Consider the following 20,429-nt stretch of genomic DNA (forward strand, 5'->3'; position numbering starts at 1 on the left):
CCACCACAAACAGGGCTGCTATAAATATTTTTGTACAAGTAATGTTTTTGCCCTTTTTCCTCATCTCTTCAGGGTATAGACCCAGTAGTGGTATTTCTGGGTCAAAGGGTATGCACATTTTTGTTGCCCTTTGGGCATAGTTCCAAATAGCTCTCCAGAAGGGTTGGATGAGTTCACAGCTCCACCAACAGTGTAATAGTGTCCCAGATTTCCCACATCCCTTCCAACAATGATCATTATCCTTCCTGGTCATACTGGCCAATCTGAGAGGTGTGAGGTGGTACCTCAGAGAAGCTTTAATTTGCATTTCTCTAATAATTAATGATTTAGAGCATTTTTTCATATGGCTATGGATTGCTTTGATCTCCTCATCTGTAAATTGCCTTTGCATATTCTTTGACCATTCATCAATTGGGGAATGGCTTTTTGTTTTTAAAAATATGACTCAGTTCTCTGTATATTTTAGAAATGAGTCCTTTGTCAGAAGCATTAGTTGTAAAGATTATTTCCCAATTTACTACATTTCTTTTGATCTTAATTACATTGGTTTTATCTGTGCAAAAGCCTTTTAATTTAATGTAATTGAAATCATCTAATTGGTTTTTGGTGATGTTCTCTAACTCTTCCTTAGTCATAAACTGTTCCCCTTTCCATAGATCTGACAGGTAGACTAGTCCTTGATCTTCTAATTTGCTTATAGTATTGTTTTTTATGTCTAAATCCTATAACCATTTGGATCTTATCTTGGTAAAGGGTGTGAGATGTTGGTCTAATCTAACTTTCTTCCATACTAACTTCCAATTTTCCCAGCAGTTTTTTATCAAAGAGGGAGTTTTTAATCCTAATGGCCGGACTCTTTGGGTTTATCAAACAGCTGCTTACTCTAATCATCTCCTGCTTTTACGCCTAGTCTATTCCACTGGTCCACCACTCTATTTCTTAGCCAATACCACACAGTTTTGATGACTGATGCTTTATAATATAGTTTTAGATCGGGTAGGGCTAAGCCACCTTCTTTTGCACTTTTTTTTCATTAAGCTCCTGGCAATTCTTGACTTTTTATTTCTCCATATGAATTTACTTACAAATTTTTTCTAACTCGTTAAAGTAATTTTTTTGGAATTTTGATTGGTAGGGCACTAAATAGGTAGTTTAGTTTTGGTGGAATTGTCATTTTTATTATATTAGCTCTACCTATCCATGAGCACTTGATATTTGTCCAGTTATTTAAATCTAATTTAATTTGTGTGAGAAGTGTTTTATAATTGTTTTCAAAAAGATTCTGAGTCTGTCTTTTCAAATAGACTCCCAAGTATTTTATGTTGTCTGAAGTTACTTTGAATGGGATTTCTCTTTCTAGCTCTTCCTGATGTTTCTTGCTAGACATATATAGAAAAGTTGAGGATTTATGAGGATTTATTTTATATCCTGCAACTTTGCTAAAATTGTTAATTGTTTCCAGTAGTTTTTTTAGATGATTTCTTGGGATTCTCTAGGTAGACCATCATGTCATCTGCAAAGAGTGAGAGTTTTGTCTCTTCCTTCCCAATTCTAATTCCTCCAATTTCTTTTTCTTCTCTAATTGCTGATGCTAACATTTCTAATACAATATTGAATAGTAGTGGTGATAATGGGCACCCTTGTTTGACCCCTGATCTTACTGGGAATGCCTCTAGCCTCTCCGCATTGAATATAATGCTTGTTCATGGTTTCAGATAGATATTGCTAATTATTTTTAGGAACAGTCCATTTATTCCTATACTCTCTAGTGTTTTTAATAGGAATGGATGCTGTATTTTGTCAAAAGCTTTTTCAGCATCTATTGATATGATCATATGATTTCTGATAGGTTTGTTGTTGATATAATTGAGTATATTAACAGTTTTCCTAATATTAAACCAACCCTGCATTCCTGGAATAAATCCTACTTGATCATAATATATTATCCTAGTGATGACTTGTTGTAATCGTTTTGCTAAGATTTTATTTAGGATTTTTGCATCTATATTCATCAGGGAAATAGGTCTATAATTTTCTTTCTCTGTTTTAACTCTTCCTGGTTTAGGTAACAGTACCATATTGGTTTCATAGAAAGAGTTAGGCAGAGTTCCATCTTTCCCTATTTTTCCAAAGAGTTTATATAGGATTGTAACCAATTGTTCCTTAAATGTTTGGTAGAATTCACTTGTGAATCCATCAGGCCCTGGAGATTTTTTTTTAGGGAGTTCAATAATGGCTTGTTGAATTTCTTTTTCTGAGATAGGGTTGTTTAGGTATTTAATCTCTTCTTCATTTAACCTGGGCAACTTATATTTTTGTAAATATTCATCCATTTCACTTAGATTATCAAATTTATTGGCATAGAGTTGGGCAAAATAATTTTGAATTATTACTTTAATTTCCTCCTCATTGGTGGTGAGTTCACCTTTTTCATTTATGATACTAGCAATTTGGTTTTCTTCTTTCTTTTTTTTTCAATAAAATTGACCAGAGGTTTATCAATTTTATTGGTTTTTTCATAATGCCAACTTTTGGTTTTATTTATTAATTCAATAGTTTTTTTTGCTTTCGATATTATTAATTTCTCCTTTAATTTATAAAATTTCTAATTTAGTATTTAATTGGGGATTTTTGATTTGTTCATTCTCTAATTTTTTTAGTTGCATGTTTAGTTCATTGATTTCCTCTTTCTCCAATTTATTCATGTAGGCATTTAGAGCTATAATATATCCCCTGAGAGTCACTTTGAATGAATCCCATAGGTTTTGGTATGTTGTTTCATTATTATCATTATCTAGGATAAAATGACTAATTCTTTCTATAGTTTGTTTTTTGGTCCACTCATTTTTTAAAATGAGGTTATTCAGTTTCCAATTTATTCTGGGTCTATATCTCCTTGGCCCAGTATTGCATATGACTTTTATTGCATTGTGATCTGAGAAAGATGTATTCATTATTTCTGCCTTTCTATAGTTGATCATTAGGTTTTTATGTCCTAGTACATGGTCAATTTTTGTATAAGTTCCATGTACTGCAGAGAAAAAGGTATATTCCTTTCTATCCCCATTCAGTTTCCTCCATAAGTCTACCATATCTAATTTTTCTAACAATCTATTTACCTCCCTAATTTCTTTCTTGTTTGTTTTATGATTCGATTTATCTAGATCTGATAGAGGGAGGTTGAGGTCTCCCACTAGTAGAGTTTTGCTGTCTATGTCTTCCTGTAGTTCTTTCAGCTTCTCCTCTAAGAATTTTGGTGCTGTCCCACTGGGTGCATATATATTCAATATTGAAATGACTTTATTGTCTATGGTACCTTTTAGAAGGATAAAGTTTCCTTCCTTATCTCTTTTAACGCTATCTATTTTTGCTGCTGCTTTGTCTGAGATAAGGATTGCTACCTCTGCTTTTTTTACTTCAGCTGAAGCAAAATATATTTTGCTCCAACCTTTTACCTTTACTCTATATGTATCTCTCTGCTTAAAATGAGTTTCTTGTAAGCAGCATATTGTAGGATTCTGGTTTTTAATCTACCCTGCTATTCGCTTATGTTTTAAGGGAGAGTTCATCCCATTCACATTCAAGGTTATGATTGCTAATTCTTTATTGCCCTCCGTGCTATCTTCCCTCCTTTTGTATTTTTCCCCCATTCTCCCCCCTTTATCGATATTCCCCAGTATTTTGTTTCTGAATACTACCCCCTTCAGTGTGTTTGCCCTCCTATATCACACCCTTCCGTTTCTTTCCCTTTTCCCTTTTTCCCTTTTCCCTTCCCTTCCTTTTGTTATTCCCCTTATTTCCCCCACTCCCCTTCCCTTTCTCCACCCCCCCCTCCCTTTTTCCCCTTTTAATACTTGAAAGGTTAGATGTTTTATAAGTTAACTGAGTATGTGTAGGTTGACTTTAAGCCAAGTCTGATGAGAAGATTCAGGTATTTCTGCTCTGCTCCCTTCTTCCCCTCTATTGCCATAGGTTTTTTTGTACCTCTTAGTGTAATGAGATTTACCCCATTCACTCCCCTCCCTTCTCCAGTCTCTTTCCTGTCCCCCTTTTTAAGGAGGTAGTGTTTTTTAGATCATTCTATCTAAGTCATAGAAAATTCTGAGTGTCTGTCCATTCTAATTCAGTATATTCTATCGAATAGAGTCAAAATTCCTGAGAGTTATTAGTAAAGAGTATTTTTTGTTGTAGTTCCTGTGTGTGTTTTGCAAGGACTCCCAAGTATTTTTTATACATTCAAATCATGAGTTTCATAATGCACCATTTAGACAAATTGAAGAAAGTAGGGAGAAACATTAGACCACATAAGTATTAAAATAACGTCTCTTATGAATATGAAGTAGAAGTGATATTATATTTAAGGGATTAGATCTGATAGGTTGAGTGCCTGAAGAACTATGGAAAGAATTAGCAGTATTGTACAGGAAACAGCAACAAAAAAAAAAAATTCCAAAGAAAAAAGAAGAGCAAGAAAGGAAAATGACTGTTGAGACTTTACAAAAAGCTGAGGAAAGAAAGGTAAAGGAGAAAGGGAATAGCAAGGAGAGATAAGAAGATTTTCTTAAATGAACAATGCAAAGCAACAGAAGAAAACATTACAATGGGAAAGACAAATGATCTCAAGAAAATTAGAGATATGAAGGGAAAAATTTTAATATAAAAAATGGTCATGATAAGGGACAAAAATGTTAGGAACTTAGCAGAAGCAGGTGAGATTAAGAAGAGGTGGCAAGAATACATAAAAGACTTATCTGAGCTGGGGGTGGAGCCAAAATGGCGACAGGAGAAGATCCTCTCTTAGGTACTTTCTCGCTATAATATTTCAAAACTCATAAAATAAGGACTCTAACTAAATTTTCGAGAGACAGAACCCACAGAGGGATCCAGTGAGGTAATTCTCCAGGCCAAGTTAACCTGTAAAATAGTGGAAAGGCTCCACTCCACAGGGTTGAACTTCAGCCTTCTGGAGGCAGCCCCAGGGCCCCCAGGGAGCACTGGGCACAACTTGGAAGATGGGGGGGTCCTCTGCCAGAGTGAATATGTGAAGCCCAGATCTCAGGGCACTCAGCAAGCAGCATGACCATGGAAACCAAGCAGGCGGGGAGCCGGTAAGCAGGAGCCCCCAGGCAACTGAGCCTTGAGTGCCCAGCATACCCAAGGTAGCGGAGTGGAGAGACTTCTGAGGTCTGTCCTCTGTACATGGAACAGGACTCTGGGGCTCTGACCACATTCAGATACTGATTGCAGTCTAGGACCCCCATAGAACAGTAGGCCTCCCCCCACCTCAGTCCTGTGGCAGGGGGTGCTTTTGTGGTCATTCACAGACCAGGAGGGAAGACAGAGCTTCACACACTGAGATCCTTGTGGGGGGGGTGTCCCAATAATACTCAAAAGTTCAGGAAGCACCCTAAAGCCAGGCACAGGCTGGGGAAATGAGTAAACAGAGAAAAAAGAGAAACACCATTGAGAAATACATTATCGGGGTGGCTAGGTGGTGCAGTGGATAAAGCACCAGCCCTGGAGTCAGGAGTACCTGGGTTCAAATCTGGTCTCAGACACTTAATAATGACCTAGCTGTGTGGCCTTGGGCAAGCCACTTAACCCCATTTGCCTTGAAAAAAACCTAAAAAAAATATAAAGACAAATACATTATCTATGATCCCAAGAAGGATCAAAATACTCAGTCTGAAAATGAGGAAGCACAAGCTCCTGAATCTAAAGACTGCAAGAAAAACAGATTGGGCTCAGGCTATGACAGTGCTCAAAAAAGATTTTGAAAATCAAGTGAGGGAGATAGAAGAAAAATTGGGAAAAGAAATGAGAGAGATGCAGCAAAAACATGAAAAAGAAGTCAGCAGCTTAGTCAAGGAGATCCAAAAAAATGCTGAAGAAAATAACATGTTAAAAATCAGCTTAGATCAAATGGATAAAACAGTTCAAAAAGTTATTGAGGACAAGAAAGCTTTAAAAAGCAGAATTGGCCAGATGGAAAAAGAGATAAGAAAGTTTTCTGAGGAAAACAAATCCTTCAGATGTGGAATGGAGCTAAAGGAAGCTACTGACTTTACGAGAAGTCAAGACACAATACTTGAAACCAAAAGAATGAAAAATTAGAAGAAAATGTGAAACATCTCATTGAAAAAACAACTGATCTGGAAAACAGATTCAGGAAAGATAATTTAAAAATTATTGGGATAGAGGCAGCTAGGTGGCGTAGTAGATAAAACACTGGCCTTGGAGTCAGGAGTACCTAGTTTCAAATCTGGTCTCAGACACTTAATAATTACCTAGCTGTGTGGCCTTGGGCAGGCCACTTAACTCCATTTGCCTTGCAAAAACCTAAAAAAAAATTATTGGGATACCTGAAAGTCATGATCAGGAAAAGAGTCTTGACATCATTTTCAAAGAATTCCTACAGGAAAATTGCCCAGATATCCTAGAAGCAGAGGGCAAAAATAGAAATTGAGAAAATCAACCAATCTCCCCCAGAAAGAGATCCAACCCCCCCACCCCAGGAATATTATAACCAAGTTCCAGAACTCCCAAGTCAAAGAGAAAATATTACAAGCAGCCAGAAGGACACAATTCAAATATTGTGGAGCTGCAGTCAGGATCACACAGGACTTAGCAGCAACTACATTAAAGGGTTGTAGGGCGTGGAATATAATATTCTGGAAAGCAAAAGAGCTCAGAATGCAACTGAGAATCAACTACCCAGCAAAACTGAACATCCTCTTCAAGGGAAAAAGATGGACTTTCAATGAACCAGGGGAATTTCAGATGTTCCTGTTAAAATGACCAGAGATGAACAGAAAGTTTGATCTTCAAATACAGGACTCAGGTGAAGCATAGAGAGTGGAGAGGAAGGGTAAAATATGAGGGACTTAATGATGATGAACTATATGTATTCCTGCATAGAAAAATGATACTTTAATATTCATAAGAATCTTCTCATTTAATAGAACAGGTAGAAGGAGCTTTTATAGATGAAGCACAGGAAAGAGCTGAATTTGAAGATATATTGCAAAAATGGAGTCAATGGCTAGAAGGGAAATGTAATGGGAGTAAGAAAAAGGAGAGGTAGAATAGCCTAAGATATTTCATATAATAAGATTTTTTTTATTATAATGAACTATTGCAATGCTGTGGAAGTGGGGGAAGGCGAGGGGGAATGAGGGAACCTTTGCTCTCATCAGAGGTGGCTCGGAGAGGAAACAGTATATATACTCAATGGGGTATAGGCATCTGGAGTAAGAAGGAGAGAAGGGGGATGGGGGAAGAGGGGGATGTGAGTGATGGAGGAGAGAGTGGACTGTGGGGGAGAGTGGTCAGATATAATACCTTTTTAACTTCTTCCAAGGGGCTGGGATTGGATGGTCTGTCCAGGACTACAGGGCCGGGTGGTTGCTGGGCCTTAGGGATGGTATATGGGCTCTGGGCCTCTTGGCCCCAGGGCGGGTGATCAGTCTGCTGTGCCACTCAGCTACCCTATAGCATATTTATGAAGAGGGACAGAGTGAAAGGAGAGAGAAAATATAGTATATGGTAGTGGGGAAGTACGAATTGAGGGAGGTGCGATCAGCAATGGCAACAGTGGAAAATATGGAAGCAGCTTTTGTGATGGACTTACCATAAAGAATGTGATCCACCTGTGACAGAGCTGGTGGTTTTGGAACATAGACTGAAGCACATCTTTTATTATTATTATTATTATTATTTTTTGGGGGGGGCTTTGCAGGACAAGTGGGGTTGGGTGGCTTGCCCAGGGCTGCACAGCTGGGTGATTGTTGGGTGTCTGAGGCTGGATTTGAACCTGGGTGCTCCTGACTCCAGGGCTGGTGCTCTGTCCACTGTGCCATCTGACCGCCTCTACTATTATTATTTTTTATTTCATTTCATTTTTTTATTTTTTTGTGGGACGATGGGGTTGGGTGGCTTGCCACACAACACAGCTGGGTGATTGTTAGGTGTCTGGGGCTGGATTTGGGCTTGGGTGTTCTTGACTCCAGGGTAGGTGCTGCCCCTATTATTATTTTTTTTTAAATTTAAGTTTTTTTTCTTTCCTTTCCTTTATTGCTCATGAGGGTCTATGGGGGGGTATTATGTTTACTCTTAAACAAGAATATTTTAGTAATGTCAAAAAAACATCATTTATACAAAAATAAAAATAAATGAATATTTTTTTAAAAAAGACTTATTCAAGAAAGTATAAACATCACTGATACATGGTTACTGAGTCAGACATTCTGGGAGAATGAAGTCAAGTAGGCCTTAGGAAGCATTGCTAACAATAAAGCTAAGGGAAGTGATGAAATTCCAGTGAGCTATTTAAAAATTTAAAAGATGATATCATTTAAGTGATGCACTCAATATGTCAGCACATGTGCAAAGCTCAACAGCAGCCACTGCATTGGAAAAAAAAAATCAGTTTTTCTCCTAATCCTGAAGAAGAGCAATGTCAAGAAATGACAACGATAATTTACTGAATGATTGTGCTCATTTCACACATCAACAAAATTATGCTTAATATTCTGCAAACGAGGCTGAGCAACATTTGAACCAAGAATTACCAACAGATTCATTTTCAAAGAGACAGAGGAGCTAGAGAACAAAGTGCCAGCTTCACTGGATTATGGAAAAAGCAAAGGAATTCCAGAGAAGCATCTACTTCTGCTTCATTGATGACACTAATTCCTTTGACTGCATGCATTACAAGATGTGGCAAGTCCTGAAAGAGATGGGAGTAAGTAGATCATCTTACTTATCATCCTGAGGAACCTGTATGCAGGCCAACAAGAAACAGTTAGAACTGAATGTGGAGCAACTGATTGGTTTAAGAATGAAAAAGGAATACAACAAGGATTATTTATTAAGCCTTATTTTTTAATCTTATTTCACCTTATTTACTTAACATATATGCAGTGGTTTCCTAATGAGAAGACAGGACTCATTAGAAAAAGTACTGAAGCTGGGAAAGATAGAAGGTCAAAAGAAAGGTCATGGCAGAGGATGAGATGTTTAGAGAGTATCATGGAAACAATGAGCATGAACTTGGACAGACTTCCAAGAGATAATGCAGGTAAGAAGGACTTGATGCTCTATGATCCATGGGGTCATGAAGAGTCTGACATGACTGAACAAGAAGAAGAAGAAGTAATTATTTTAAGTTCAGTTCTCTTTCCATCTGTTCCTCTTGAGTTTTGCTGGTATTATACAGAAATGCATTTTTAATTTAAATTGTTTTAATTTTTATGAGTTTATTTTATATCTTGAAACTTAACTTGTTAAGTTATAGTTAGCACTTTTAGCACTATATCAAATTCTAATAGTGTAGGGGACTCTTTGCTTTATTCCTGGTCTCACTGGGAGGGCCTCTAGTTTATTGCCATTACAAATATGCTGATTCTTGTTTTTAGATAGATCCTACTTATTATGTTAAGGAAGGATTCATTTATTCTCATATTTTTCTAGTGGGTTTTATAGGAATGAGTGTTCCATATTGTCAAATTTTTTTCTACTTTTATTGTTATTTATCATGTGAATTTTATTTTTCTTGTTATTTATATGGTTGATTATATTTATAGCTACCCCTATATTGAACCACCCCTGAATTCCCACTATAAATCCCAGCTGATCACAGTGTATATTTTTTATGATTTATTGCTATAGTTTCTGTTAATATTTTATTTATATTTTTTGCTTCAGTATTCATTAGTGATATTAGTCTGTGCTTTTCTTTCTTTTGTTTCACCCTGATTTAGAAATCAAGACCATATTTGTAAAGAAAGAATTTGGTAGCACCTCTTCTTCCTTTTCAATAATTTTGTAATGTTGGAATTAATTCTTCTTTACATGTCTGATAAAATTTGTTTATAAAAACCATCTGTTCCTATTCTCCCTCTTCTCCCTGACCCTTTGAAATTTAATTATAGTTTGTTTAATTTCTTTTTCTAAGATTTGATTATTAAAGTTTTTCTGGTTTTTGATCTATCTTTTAAAAATTATTTTTAATTTATGAAATGAAACATGCATTTCCATAAAATTGTATAATAGAAGAGATGATTGCATATGAAACTGTAAAGCTACTTTGAACAACATACTATTCCTTTAAAATATGTAACAGAATTATCTATCATTTAGAAAATTTTTCTTTTTTTTGCCTTCTAGATAGAGATGTACCACAAATAGGTACGTGTGTGTGTGTGTGTGTGTGTGTGTGTGTGTGTGTGTGTGTGGTGTGTATGTAAAATTATTCTACACATTTATTTATGTGTTCTTTTTCTGAATGCAGATAGCATCTTTTTTCATATGTCTTTTATGGTTAATTTGGGTCACAATAATAATAGTGAGAACTTTATTCATAATGCCATCCACATCCAGAAAACTATGGAATATGAATGCAGATCAAAGTCTGCTATCTTTGTCTTTATAATTTTGTTTTTTGCTTTTCCTTTCTTGTGGTTTTTCCCTTTTTGTTCTTATTTTTCGTCCACAGTGTGACCAGTATGGAAATATGTGAAACACGACTTACTCATTCAAAGTCTTTCTTTAAACAGTGTTGCTGCTACAATATAAAGTGTTCTCTTGGTTCTGCTAATTTTTGTTCATTATTTTGTGCAAGTTCTTTCATGTTTTTTGGAAAATCATTGGGCTCATCATTTCTTATAGAACAATCAAATATCACAGCTTATTCAGCCATTCCCTAACTGATGGACTTTTCTGCAATTTCCACTTCTTTGTCAACACAAAGAAATCTGCTATAAACATTTTAGAACATACAGGTTCTTTTTCTTTTTCTCTATTATCTTTGGAATTAGACCAAGTAGTGGTATCTCTGGGTCCTTGCAATTTTTTGACTCATTAGTTACAATTCCGAATTGCTCTTCAAAACGATTGGATCAGTTCACAATTATACCAACAGTACCACTTATATATATAATTTTTATTAGTTTGTAATTTATAAATAGTGGTTAATATTTGTGCTTTTCTATATTTGTTTGTGAGATTTTTATCCTTTATTATGTGATCAGTTTTTTTTATCATATTTTGCCTAGCCAATAAATATAGTTATTTCTTTCTGTTCCCATTGAATACCACTTAGTGTCCTAATTTTGCCATATCTCCAACATTTGTCACTTTTCACTTATCTATCAAATGATATCTCAAGACTGTTTTAATTTGTATTTCTGTAATCAATAATAATTTAGAGAATTTTTCATATGAATAAAATTTTTTTTATTTATCAGAAAACTTCCTGTTGGTATCCTTTGACCATTTATTAATTGGGGAATGATTCGTATTCTTGTAAATTTGATAAAGTACTTTATATATTTTAGATATTAGATATTTTTCTGTTAAATTGTATAAATTTTTTCCCCTAAATTTTCTGCTTTTCTTCTGATCTTGGCTATTTGTTTTATTTGTACAAAACTTTTAATTTAATGTATTTTTAAATTTTATTTAAAATACCAATTTTATGTAGTATATGTATGCCATGGAACACTATTGGTCTATTAGAAACCAGGAGGAATGAAAATTCAGGGAAGCCTGGAAGATTTGCATGAACTGATGCTGAGTAAGATGAGCAGAACTAGAAAAACAATATACACCCTAACAGCAATATGGGGGTGATGATCAGCCTTGATGGACTTGCTCATTCCATCAGTGCAACAACCAGGGACAATTTGGAGCTATCTGCAATGGAGAATACCATCTGTATCCAGAGAAAGAATTATGGACTTTGAACAAGGACCAAAGACTATTAGCTTCAAATTAGGAAAAAAAAGTTATCTTATTATGTAATTTTACTATCTCATACTTTATTTTTCTTCCTTAAGGAAGAAATGTCATCACATTCAACTGAGATCAATGCATAACATGGAACCAATGTAAAGACTAACAGAATGCCTTCTGTGGGGGGTGGGGGAGGGGAGCAATAATGGGGGGAAAATTGTTAAACTCAAAATAAATAAAATCTTTCTAAATAAATAAAATACCAGTTTTATTAGCATACTCATGTAGAATTTTTTTTCTTTAAAAAATTTTATTTATTGAAGGTAATGCCGTTAAGTGACTTGCTCAAGGTCACACAGAGCTAGGCAATTACTAAATCTCTAAGGCTGGATTTGAACTCAGGCCCTCTTGACTCCAGGGTCAGTGCTCTATCCACTGTACCATCTAGCTGCTCCTGAATAATTTCTAATAGTTTCCTTGATTTCTTCTTCATTTTCAGAATTACTATTTTGATGCTTAATTGGAGGTTTAAGATTTATTGCTTTTCTAGCTTTATAGATTAGATGTCTAAGACATTGATTTTGTTATTTCTATCCTTTAGAAATGAAAATGTTTAGAGTTTTCTCTAAGAACTGCTTTGGCTTTATCGTCCCAACTTCTAGTATGTTGTGTGAATGGCACATTTAATAAAATTATCCATTGTTTCTGTGATTTGGTTTTTTGACTTACCTATTCTTTGTAATTGTTAATCTTCGGTTTTAAAAATCAGTTTTTCAGTAGTTGTTTATTGAATATGATTTTTATTTGTAATTCATAAACAGTGTTTAATATTTGTGCTTTTCTGTATTTGTGAGATTTTTATCCTTTATTATGTGATCAGTTTATTTATCATATTTTGCCTAGCCAATAAATATGGTTATTTCTTTCTGTTCCCATTGAATAATTTTCAAAGGTCTATTATTTCTGACATTACTAAAATTCTATTTAGGCTCTTAACTTGTTTATTTTTTGTTCAGATTTATCTAGATCTTAAAGGGGGTACATAAACATCTTCCACTATTATACTTTTGTCTATTTTCCTTTATGGCTAATTTAACTTTTTTTTTTTTAAGATAATTAAATGTTATGACATTTGATGCATTTAAATGAAGCATGGTTTTTCAAGCATTAAAACCTTTCAGAAAAACATTTTCCCCAGATTAATCTCTTTTAATCAAGTCTGTCTTTGCTGCCGTTTTGCTTGTGATAATGATTACTAACCCCTACTTTTTTGAGCTTTTGTAATCCTGTAATTCTTTGTTTCTAGTGTGCTTTCTGTAAACAACATTCTGCTTTCTAGTCCATTTTGCTCTCTCTTGTTTTGTTCGTTAATTATATTTCTCCATCTTTTTCTCTTACATTTTCCTTCTTTTTGATTACTGCCCCCTCTTTTTAAAGAAGAGCAGTAATGTTTTTCCTTTTTTAAATTTTGAGTTCCACATTTTTCTCCCTCCCTTCCTTCCCCCCCACCTCCCCTTGACAGCAAATAATCCGCCTGTAATGTTTGACACAGTCAATTCCTGCTCTCCTGACCTTTTCTTTTTCCCTAGTCCACAATGCAATAACAAGCTTTTATCCTTTCTTTCTTTTTAAATCCCCTCTTTAAATCCCACTCTTCATGGTGTTTGTTTTCTTTATCAGTAACCCTCCCTTAATTTTTCTTCCTTATTATATCCCCATTCCTTTTCCCCTTTTCTCCCCCCACTATTGAGTGAAATGTATTTCTACACACGTGTGATCAGTTCAGGTGAAAGTGAAATTAGTGTTGCTTACTCTTTCCATTCCCTCCTTTTTTTTCTGTAGTTTTCTATTTGTGCACTTCATTTATATGAGATATTTTCCTCTGTCCTTACTTTTTTCATTTTTTATCTATTGTTTTCCTTTACTCCTCTCTTTCCTTTTTAATTTTAAATAAAAACATAATAGAACCATTTGTGCTCTCTTGTCTTATACGACTATTGATGATAATATTGTTTTGAGAGGACACATATATTATCTTCCCATATCAGTCAAGGTAGAAAACATTTCTTAAGCGCTTATATGTGCTGTGCACTAAGGATAAAAGTAAAGTCAGAAAATATTCTTTGCAGTCTAATTGGAGAGACAATATGCAAACAAGTTGATCAAATAAGATATAAACAGGGTAAAGTGGAGATACTAAACAGAGAGAAGCATTCACATTAAGCAGAACTAGAAAAGCTTCTTTTAAAAGTTTAGATTTTATCTGGAAATTGAAGGAAGCCAAGAAAGTCAGTGGTTGGAGATGAGGAGGGAGAGAATTCCAGACTTGAAGGGCAACCAGAGAAAAAGCACAGAGCTGCGAGTTGTGTCTTGTATGAAGAACTGCCAGGACTTCAGTGACACTGGATTTAAGAGGCAGGGAGTAACACATATGAGATCTGGAAATGTAGGAGGGGGTCACATTAGGAAGGGCTTTGAATGTCAAACAGAGGATTTTATATTTGATTCTGGAGAGATAGGGAGCCACTGGAATTGATTGAATAGGAAAGTGATATGATCAGACCTGTGCTTTAGGAAAATCTTTTTGACAACTAAGTAGAAGATGAACTGAGTGGGAAAAGTTATATGGCAGGTAGACCCACCATTACAATAGTTTATTTATGAGATAAGGATTTGCACCAGGTTGGTGGTAAAACCAGAGGAAGTGGGGTTGTAATATGTGAGAGATGTGACACACATAAAACTAAAAGACTTTGGTAACAGATTGGATATGGAGATAAGGGAAAGTGAGGAGGCAAGGATGACACCTAGGCTGTGAGTTTGGAATTTAAGTAGTTTATCCTTGTTTAATTCCTCATGATTGCTTATTTGTATTTATCTATGATTTTCTTGACTCCAATATTTACATTTCAGTTTTTATGAAGTCCTGGTCTTTTTGTTAGGAATCCTTAGAAGTCCTCTTTTTAAAATTAAAAATCCAAATTCCTCCTTACCCTCTTTATACTGTTTCATAGTTTTAAGCCCATATCTTTTGCCTTTGGGAAAATCATACTCCATACTCTCTATTGTTTTATAATGGTGACTGATAAAACTTGTGATCCTGTTACTCCTTGGTACCCGAGTTCTTTCTTTCTGTCTGCTTGTAGTATTTTTTCTATGACCTGGAAGTTGTGGATTTTGGATTTAATGTTCTCGGAAGTTTTCATTTTTGGGTTTCAGTCAGTCAACGGGCTTATCAGGTACTGTGCTGTATTATTTTGGTTTACCATTATAATAAGACAACCCCTGGCTTCAAGGAGCTTACATTCTGATGGAGAAGAGAATACATAAAAAGAAGCTGAAAAGGAGTAAGGGAGGGAGAAGAGGCACCTGGCAAGGTGGGGAGGGGTGGATGGAGAAGTCCAGAGGTTTGTTACTGTTTGTTCTTTTTTTTTTTTTTTTGAATATCAATGACATCATGAGGGTGATAGCTTGAATTGTGTGTGAGTCGAATTTAAGTGAGGCAGAATTGCACAGAATCATCTGCCTCACTCTTATAGAGTCAACACCTAGTGTGCTTTCCATAAATGGAGGTTCTGGGAGGAGACCTTTAACACTTTGATCAGAGGGAGGGGATTCTTGAAGTCATACTTCTAGGTATGAATTTGTGAGTTCCATTTCTGGAATGACCTTTCAGGATGAACAGGAGCAAGAAGTGACAGATGGATTCTTTCTATTTTCACTTTGCCTTCTGGTTCTAAGACATCTAGGAAGTTTTCTTTCAGGAATTCTTGAACTATAATTTCTAGGCTTTTTTTTTTTTTGGTCATAGCATTTAAGTATTCTTACTGGTTCTTAAATCAACTCTCCTCAATCTGTTTTCCAGGTGACTTGTTTTTGGTATGAGAGACCTTTTACTTCTGTTTTTTTCAGTTTCTTGACTTTGTTTTAATATTTCTTGTTGTGACATGGAGTTATTAACTTCCATGTGGACCTTTCTACTTTTCAAGGATTCTGTTAGTTGGCTAAGGTTTTGTACTGTTTAGGTCACACTGTTAATTATCTTTCTAATTCTTTATTCCATATTTCTCATTTCTTTTCTGTTTTTTTCCCCATTAGTACTTTTACTTCTTTTCTAATTCTTTCCTCCAGCACTTTTATTTCATTTATAAAATCATTTTTGAACTCTTTAAAACAAGAATGCTTGCCTCAGCTCTTTCAAGAATTCTACTTGAACCTGAACCCAGATAGATTTTTCTTTCTTGCTATAGACGCCTTTGTGTCATATTGTCTTCTGGGTTTTTGTCTTAAGCATCTCCTTCACATAATATCTCTTTATGGTGGGATTCTTTTTCTGTTTTTCTAGTCTTCCTTACTTGCTTCCTGAATTTGAGCTCTTTATTAAAGCCAGACTCTTCACACTTTTGGAGGGAATTCTGGGCTGTGCTAGGGCTATTTTTTTGTCCTTTTGGAAACTGGTTGTTTTTTTCAGGATATTGCATGTTATCTCATTCCGACATCCTGGGGATGTCCTTGTAAGCCCTGTAAGCTTGCAGCATCCCTCGAATACCTGAGTACTGACTTCCTGGTCTGAACTTTGCAAATTCCTGACCTGGGTCTGAGCAACAAAACTGTGGTCCTGACTGTGTTTGGAGACAGCTGTTGATCTGCCACTGTCAGTGGATTTGGAAGCTCTGCTATTCAGAGTTAGAATGGTAGGCTCCCCTTTGGTCTGGGCTTCCTGCCCTGGTTATTCTTCTGTGGGCTTCATCCTGGCATGGGAGCTGGATCTGAGACCCTGCCGCTCTCTGCTCCTGGGGTCAGGGCTACACAGCAGCTGCTTAATGTACTTTGTATCCCCCACACCTGGTATGGTGCCAGCAACATAGCAGGTCCTTAATAAATGCTTGTTGATTTACTGCCTATTTGCTTCTATATTTGCTTCTTGCTCCGTGCACAGTTCTAAGGAATTGTTCCTTAGCCTTGAATACTACAGGGGACAGGTTCCCTCTTTAGGTTTCCCTTGCATGTGTGACCCAGGACTGGATAATGAGTGACCAGGTAGCAACTGTTCTGCTCCCGTTACAGCATCAGACCTCTCTGTGTGGGTCTGGGACCTCTTCTTGCCCTGGTATACAACCAAGGGCAGGCCCTTGTTCAGTCCCCAAATGTTTCTCACCCCCAGTGTTTGCAGATCTTTCTCAATTTGCCTATGCCACTCTGAACTAAAAAGTGATTCGTTTTTTTTTCCCTTGGATTCCCCAGTCAGGACTGATTTGGTCTGGTATGATTTCTTGATTTTTCGTGGAGTTGTATGGGAGAGTTGAGCTGAACCTTTCTTCCTGTGTTCCTCATTACACAGTTGCATTTTAAATGTGGTCTTTGTGTGTGATGTTGAGGATCTTGCTCTTGAGGCAAATTACTTAATCTCCAAGGATTTCAGTTTCCTCAATTGTTAAAATCTAAAGAAACTTTAGAGGTTACCCTCCTCACCTTGAAGGTGAAGTCCCACAGCAGCTGAAATCCCACAGCATCAGGGCCAGGACAAGATCCCAAGTCTTTTGTCACCCAGTCTAGTTCTCCTTTTTTCCTTGATAACCCTGTGTGATGATAGGAACAAATTACCCACATCTGCCAGTTCTTTCTTGCCTTTTGTAAATAGTTTTTATGTTTTTTGGCATTTCTAATGGTCACTCTTTGGCCTTTGGGGAGTAGTTAGTATTTCTTTTCCAGTGGAGACATTCATGTACACACCTACACACACTAGAGTCTCCTGATTCCTAGCCCCAGGCTCTTTCCACTACTGGCAGGCTGCCTTGAAAATATCAATTAGAACTAATGGGGAAGGAGCAGAAAGGGAGTGAAAATCTGCTCCCAAGAATACATGGATTTCCAGTATCAAATCCATTCAGCACACATTTATTAAGTGACTGTTGTGAAAATGGCACCAGAGGGGTCAGCTCTCTTTGCATACTAGAGGGAGGGAGGCAGAACAGCTGGGCTGTAAGGGGGCTGAGAGGTAAAGGGAGTCCTGTCCCTCCTGGCTTGGTCAGCACAACTCTGCCCAGTGGAGGAGAGACTTGACTTGGTTAGGTTCTGTGGGTCCTAGGAATAGTCTTGGAGAGAGGAGGTTTGTTTAGGAGTTACTGGACATTAACCTCTTTCACTCCTCTGGTATTTTTACAGTAAGCAACTGTTGTGTGATGTGATGATTGTGGCTGAAGATGTTGAGATTGAAGCCCACCGGGTGGTGCTGGCCGCCTGCAGCCCCTACTTCTGTGCAATGTTTACAGGTAAGGGTCTTCCGGTGTTATCAGAAACAAGTAAATGTTTATCTTCTGGGAAGATCAGCAGCCAATCCTAGGAGGAAATTGCATGGCACAAGGAGAAGACGGTGACCTAGGACCATATTCTGCTTCTGTCACTTTCTAGTTGGCAAGTATCTTTGCTTTTCTGGGTTCCAACATCCTCATTTATAACCAGGGGGACTGGGATCTTAGATTTGGGAAGAACCTGGGTTCAGATTCCAGTTCTGCTACTTATTGTATGTAGTAATGACTACATTACATACTTGCTGTGGGCAAGTCATTTGGATTCTTTAAGTCTCAGTTTCTTTGTTAAATGAGGAGGTTGGAAGAGATGATCTTTAATATTCCTTCTAGCTCTAAATATGAATCCAGGAGGCAACATGATTCAATGGAAAGAGAGAACAGGCAAGAGAGGCAAAGGACCTGAGTTCAAATTCTGCCTCTAGTACTGATTGGCTTTGGACAAATTACTTAATCTCCAAGGATTTCAGTTTCCTCAATTTGTCACCTATTAATTGTGTGACTTTGGAAAAGTCAGTTGTACTCTGAACTACAGTTTCTTCATCTGTGAAATATTTATTTTTCTGGGCTATTATGAAGAAAGATCAAGTGAGATAATATATAAAAAAGTGCATTGTTAATTAGGAAGTACTATATAAGTATAAGAAGTTATTATTTTCTGGATTACACCATGATGGGATGAGGGAGGAGAGTAGGAAGTACAGCATAAATTTGGCAGAGTTCTTATTCTAAAGGATCATAAAGCCCAGAAGGTTGTCTAACCTGGGCTTGCAAGTATCCACGTACTGACTCAAAATGAGTAATAAACCTTGTCATCATAGAAACTTAGAGGTGGAAGGATTGTGTTTGCCCCTATAAAAACTTTCATTTTAGTTTTACAACAGCTTTTTTTGTGGAAGATAGCCTAAGAGAGATGATTCTTAATATTACAGAGGGTGAATCTGAGCCTCAAGGACATTCAGAAATTGACTCAAGGTCACAAAGCACTTCCAGCCCTCTTGTTCTAATCATTAGTTTATTTAACTTGTTAACATGCTGTATGGAAAAACAACTCAGAGTCATTTTGAAAATAACATGTTTGTACAGGAATCTCCTCTACAGAATTGCCAACAAGTGACCATCCAGCCATGGCTTTAAGAATTTTAGGGAAAACTGAATCCACTTGCTCTTGAGGCAACCTGTTCTCTTTTTAAATAGTGTCAGAAGTGGGAAGGAGACGTAGAGCACATTTAGTCTTAGCTGTACCTTAAAAAGAGCTCAAATTTGCCTCTGCAATTCCCATAAATCCTTTGAGGCCAAATCAGGATAGGTCTAATGTCTCTCCAACATGATGGGCCTAGAGATACTTTGAAGGCAGCTATCATGTCTTCCCCAAATCTTCTTCAAGTTAAAACATTTCTTTATTCTAATTCTAATCCTTTGAGGACAAGATATTTAGACCCTTTACTCTCCTAGTCACCCTTTTTTGGATGGTTTCCATCTTGTCAGAAAGAAAACAGGATAAGCAATCATGATCTCAGACAAAGCAAAAGCAAAAATAGTTATAATTAAAAGAGATAAAAAAGAATGCTGTATCTTGTTGAAAAGTACCATAGGCAATGAAATCATATTAATGCTAAACATAGATGCACCAAATGGTATAACATCTAAATTTTTGAAGAATGAGTTAGAGGAGAAATTAGATACTAAAACAATACTAATAGAAGAGCTCAACTTAACTCTCTCAGAACTAGATTAGTCATTTTTATTTTTATTTTTTCCTCCAATTACATACAAAGATAGTTTCAACATTCATCCTTTTGCAGGCTATTGAGTTCTACATTTTTCTACCACCCTCTCTTTCTTCCTCACCCTCCCTAGGGCAGTGAACAACAATCTCATATAGATTGTACATGTATAATCATATTTAACATTTGCATATTTAGTAATGTTGTGAAAGAGGAAGTAGAACTAAGGGGGGGGGATCTATGAGAAAGAAAAAAAAACTCCATAGTTTTTTCCTGGATGTGGATGGCATTTTCCTTAACAGGTCTCTCAGAATTGTCCTTGATCACTGAAATGCAGGAGAGGAACTGCATCCATCATAGTCAATCATCTTATGGTGTTGCTGTTAATATGTACAGTGTTCTCCTGGTTTTGTTCATTTCACTTAGCATCTTCATGCATATCTTTCTAGACTTTCTAGACTTTTCTGAAGTCTGGTTGCTTTTGATTTCTTACAGAACAATAGAACTACATCACATTTCTATACCATAATTTGCTCAGCCATTCTCCAATTTATGGGCAACCTCTAAATTTCTAATTTTTTGCCACTACAAAGAGCTGTCATAAATATTTTTGTACATGTGGGTCATTTCCCCTTTTTTATTATCTCTTTGGGATATAGAC

The 20,429-nt window shown here is 36.3% G+C and overlaps 1 protein-coding gene across 5 annotated transcripts in view; it reads left to right on the forward strand.

Annotated features, from left to right (window-relative positions):
- KLHL3 (kelch like family member 3) overlaps nt 1-20,429 on the forward strand; it is a 196,021-nt gene that overhangs the window by 33,243 nt on the left and 142,349 nt on the right. For 4 of the 5 annotated variants that reach the window (XM_074213498.1, XM_074213499.1, XM_074213494.1 and 1 more), the window contains exon 3: nt 17,899-18,005. In XM_074213498.1, coding sequence (XP_074069599.1) covers nt 17,899-18,005 — 107 coding nt within the window. Of the gene's footprint in view, nt 1-17,898; nt 18,006-20,429 lie in introns of those variants that run through there. The other variant, XM_074213496.1, reaches the window with a different exon arrangement.

Source organism: Macrotis lagotis, chromosome 1 (assembly GCF_037893015.1).
Source record: "Macrotis lagotis isolate mMagLag1 chromosome 1, bilby.v1.9.chrom.fasta, whole genome shotgun sequence".
NCBI lineage: Eukaryota > Metazoa > Chordata > Mammalia > Peramelemorphia > Peramelidae > Macrotis > Macrotis lagotis.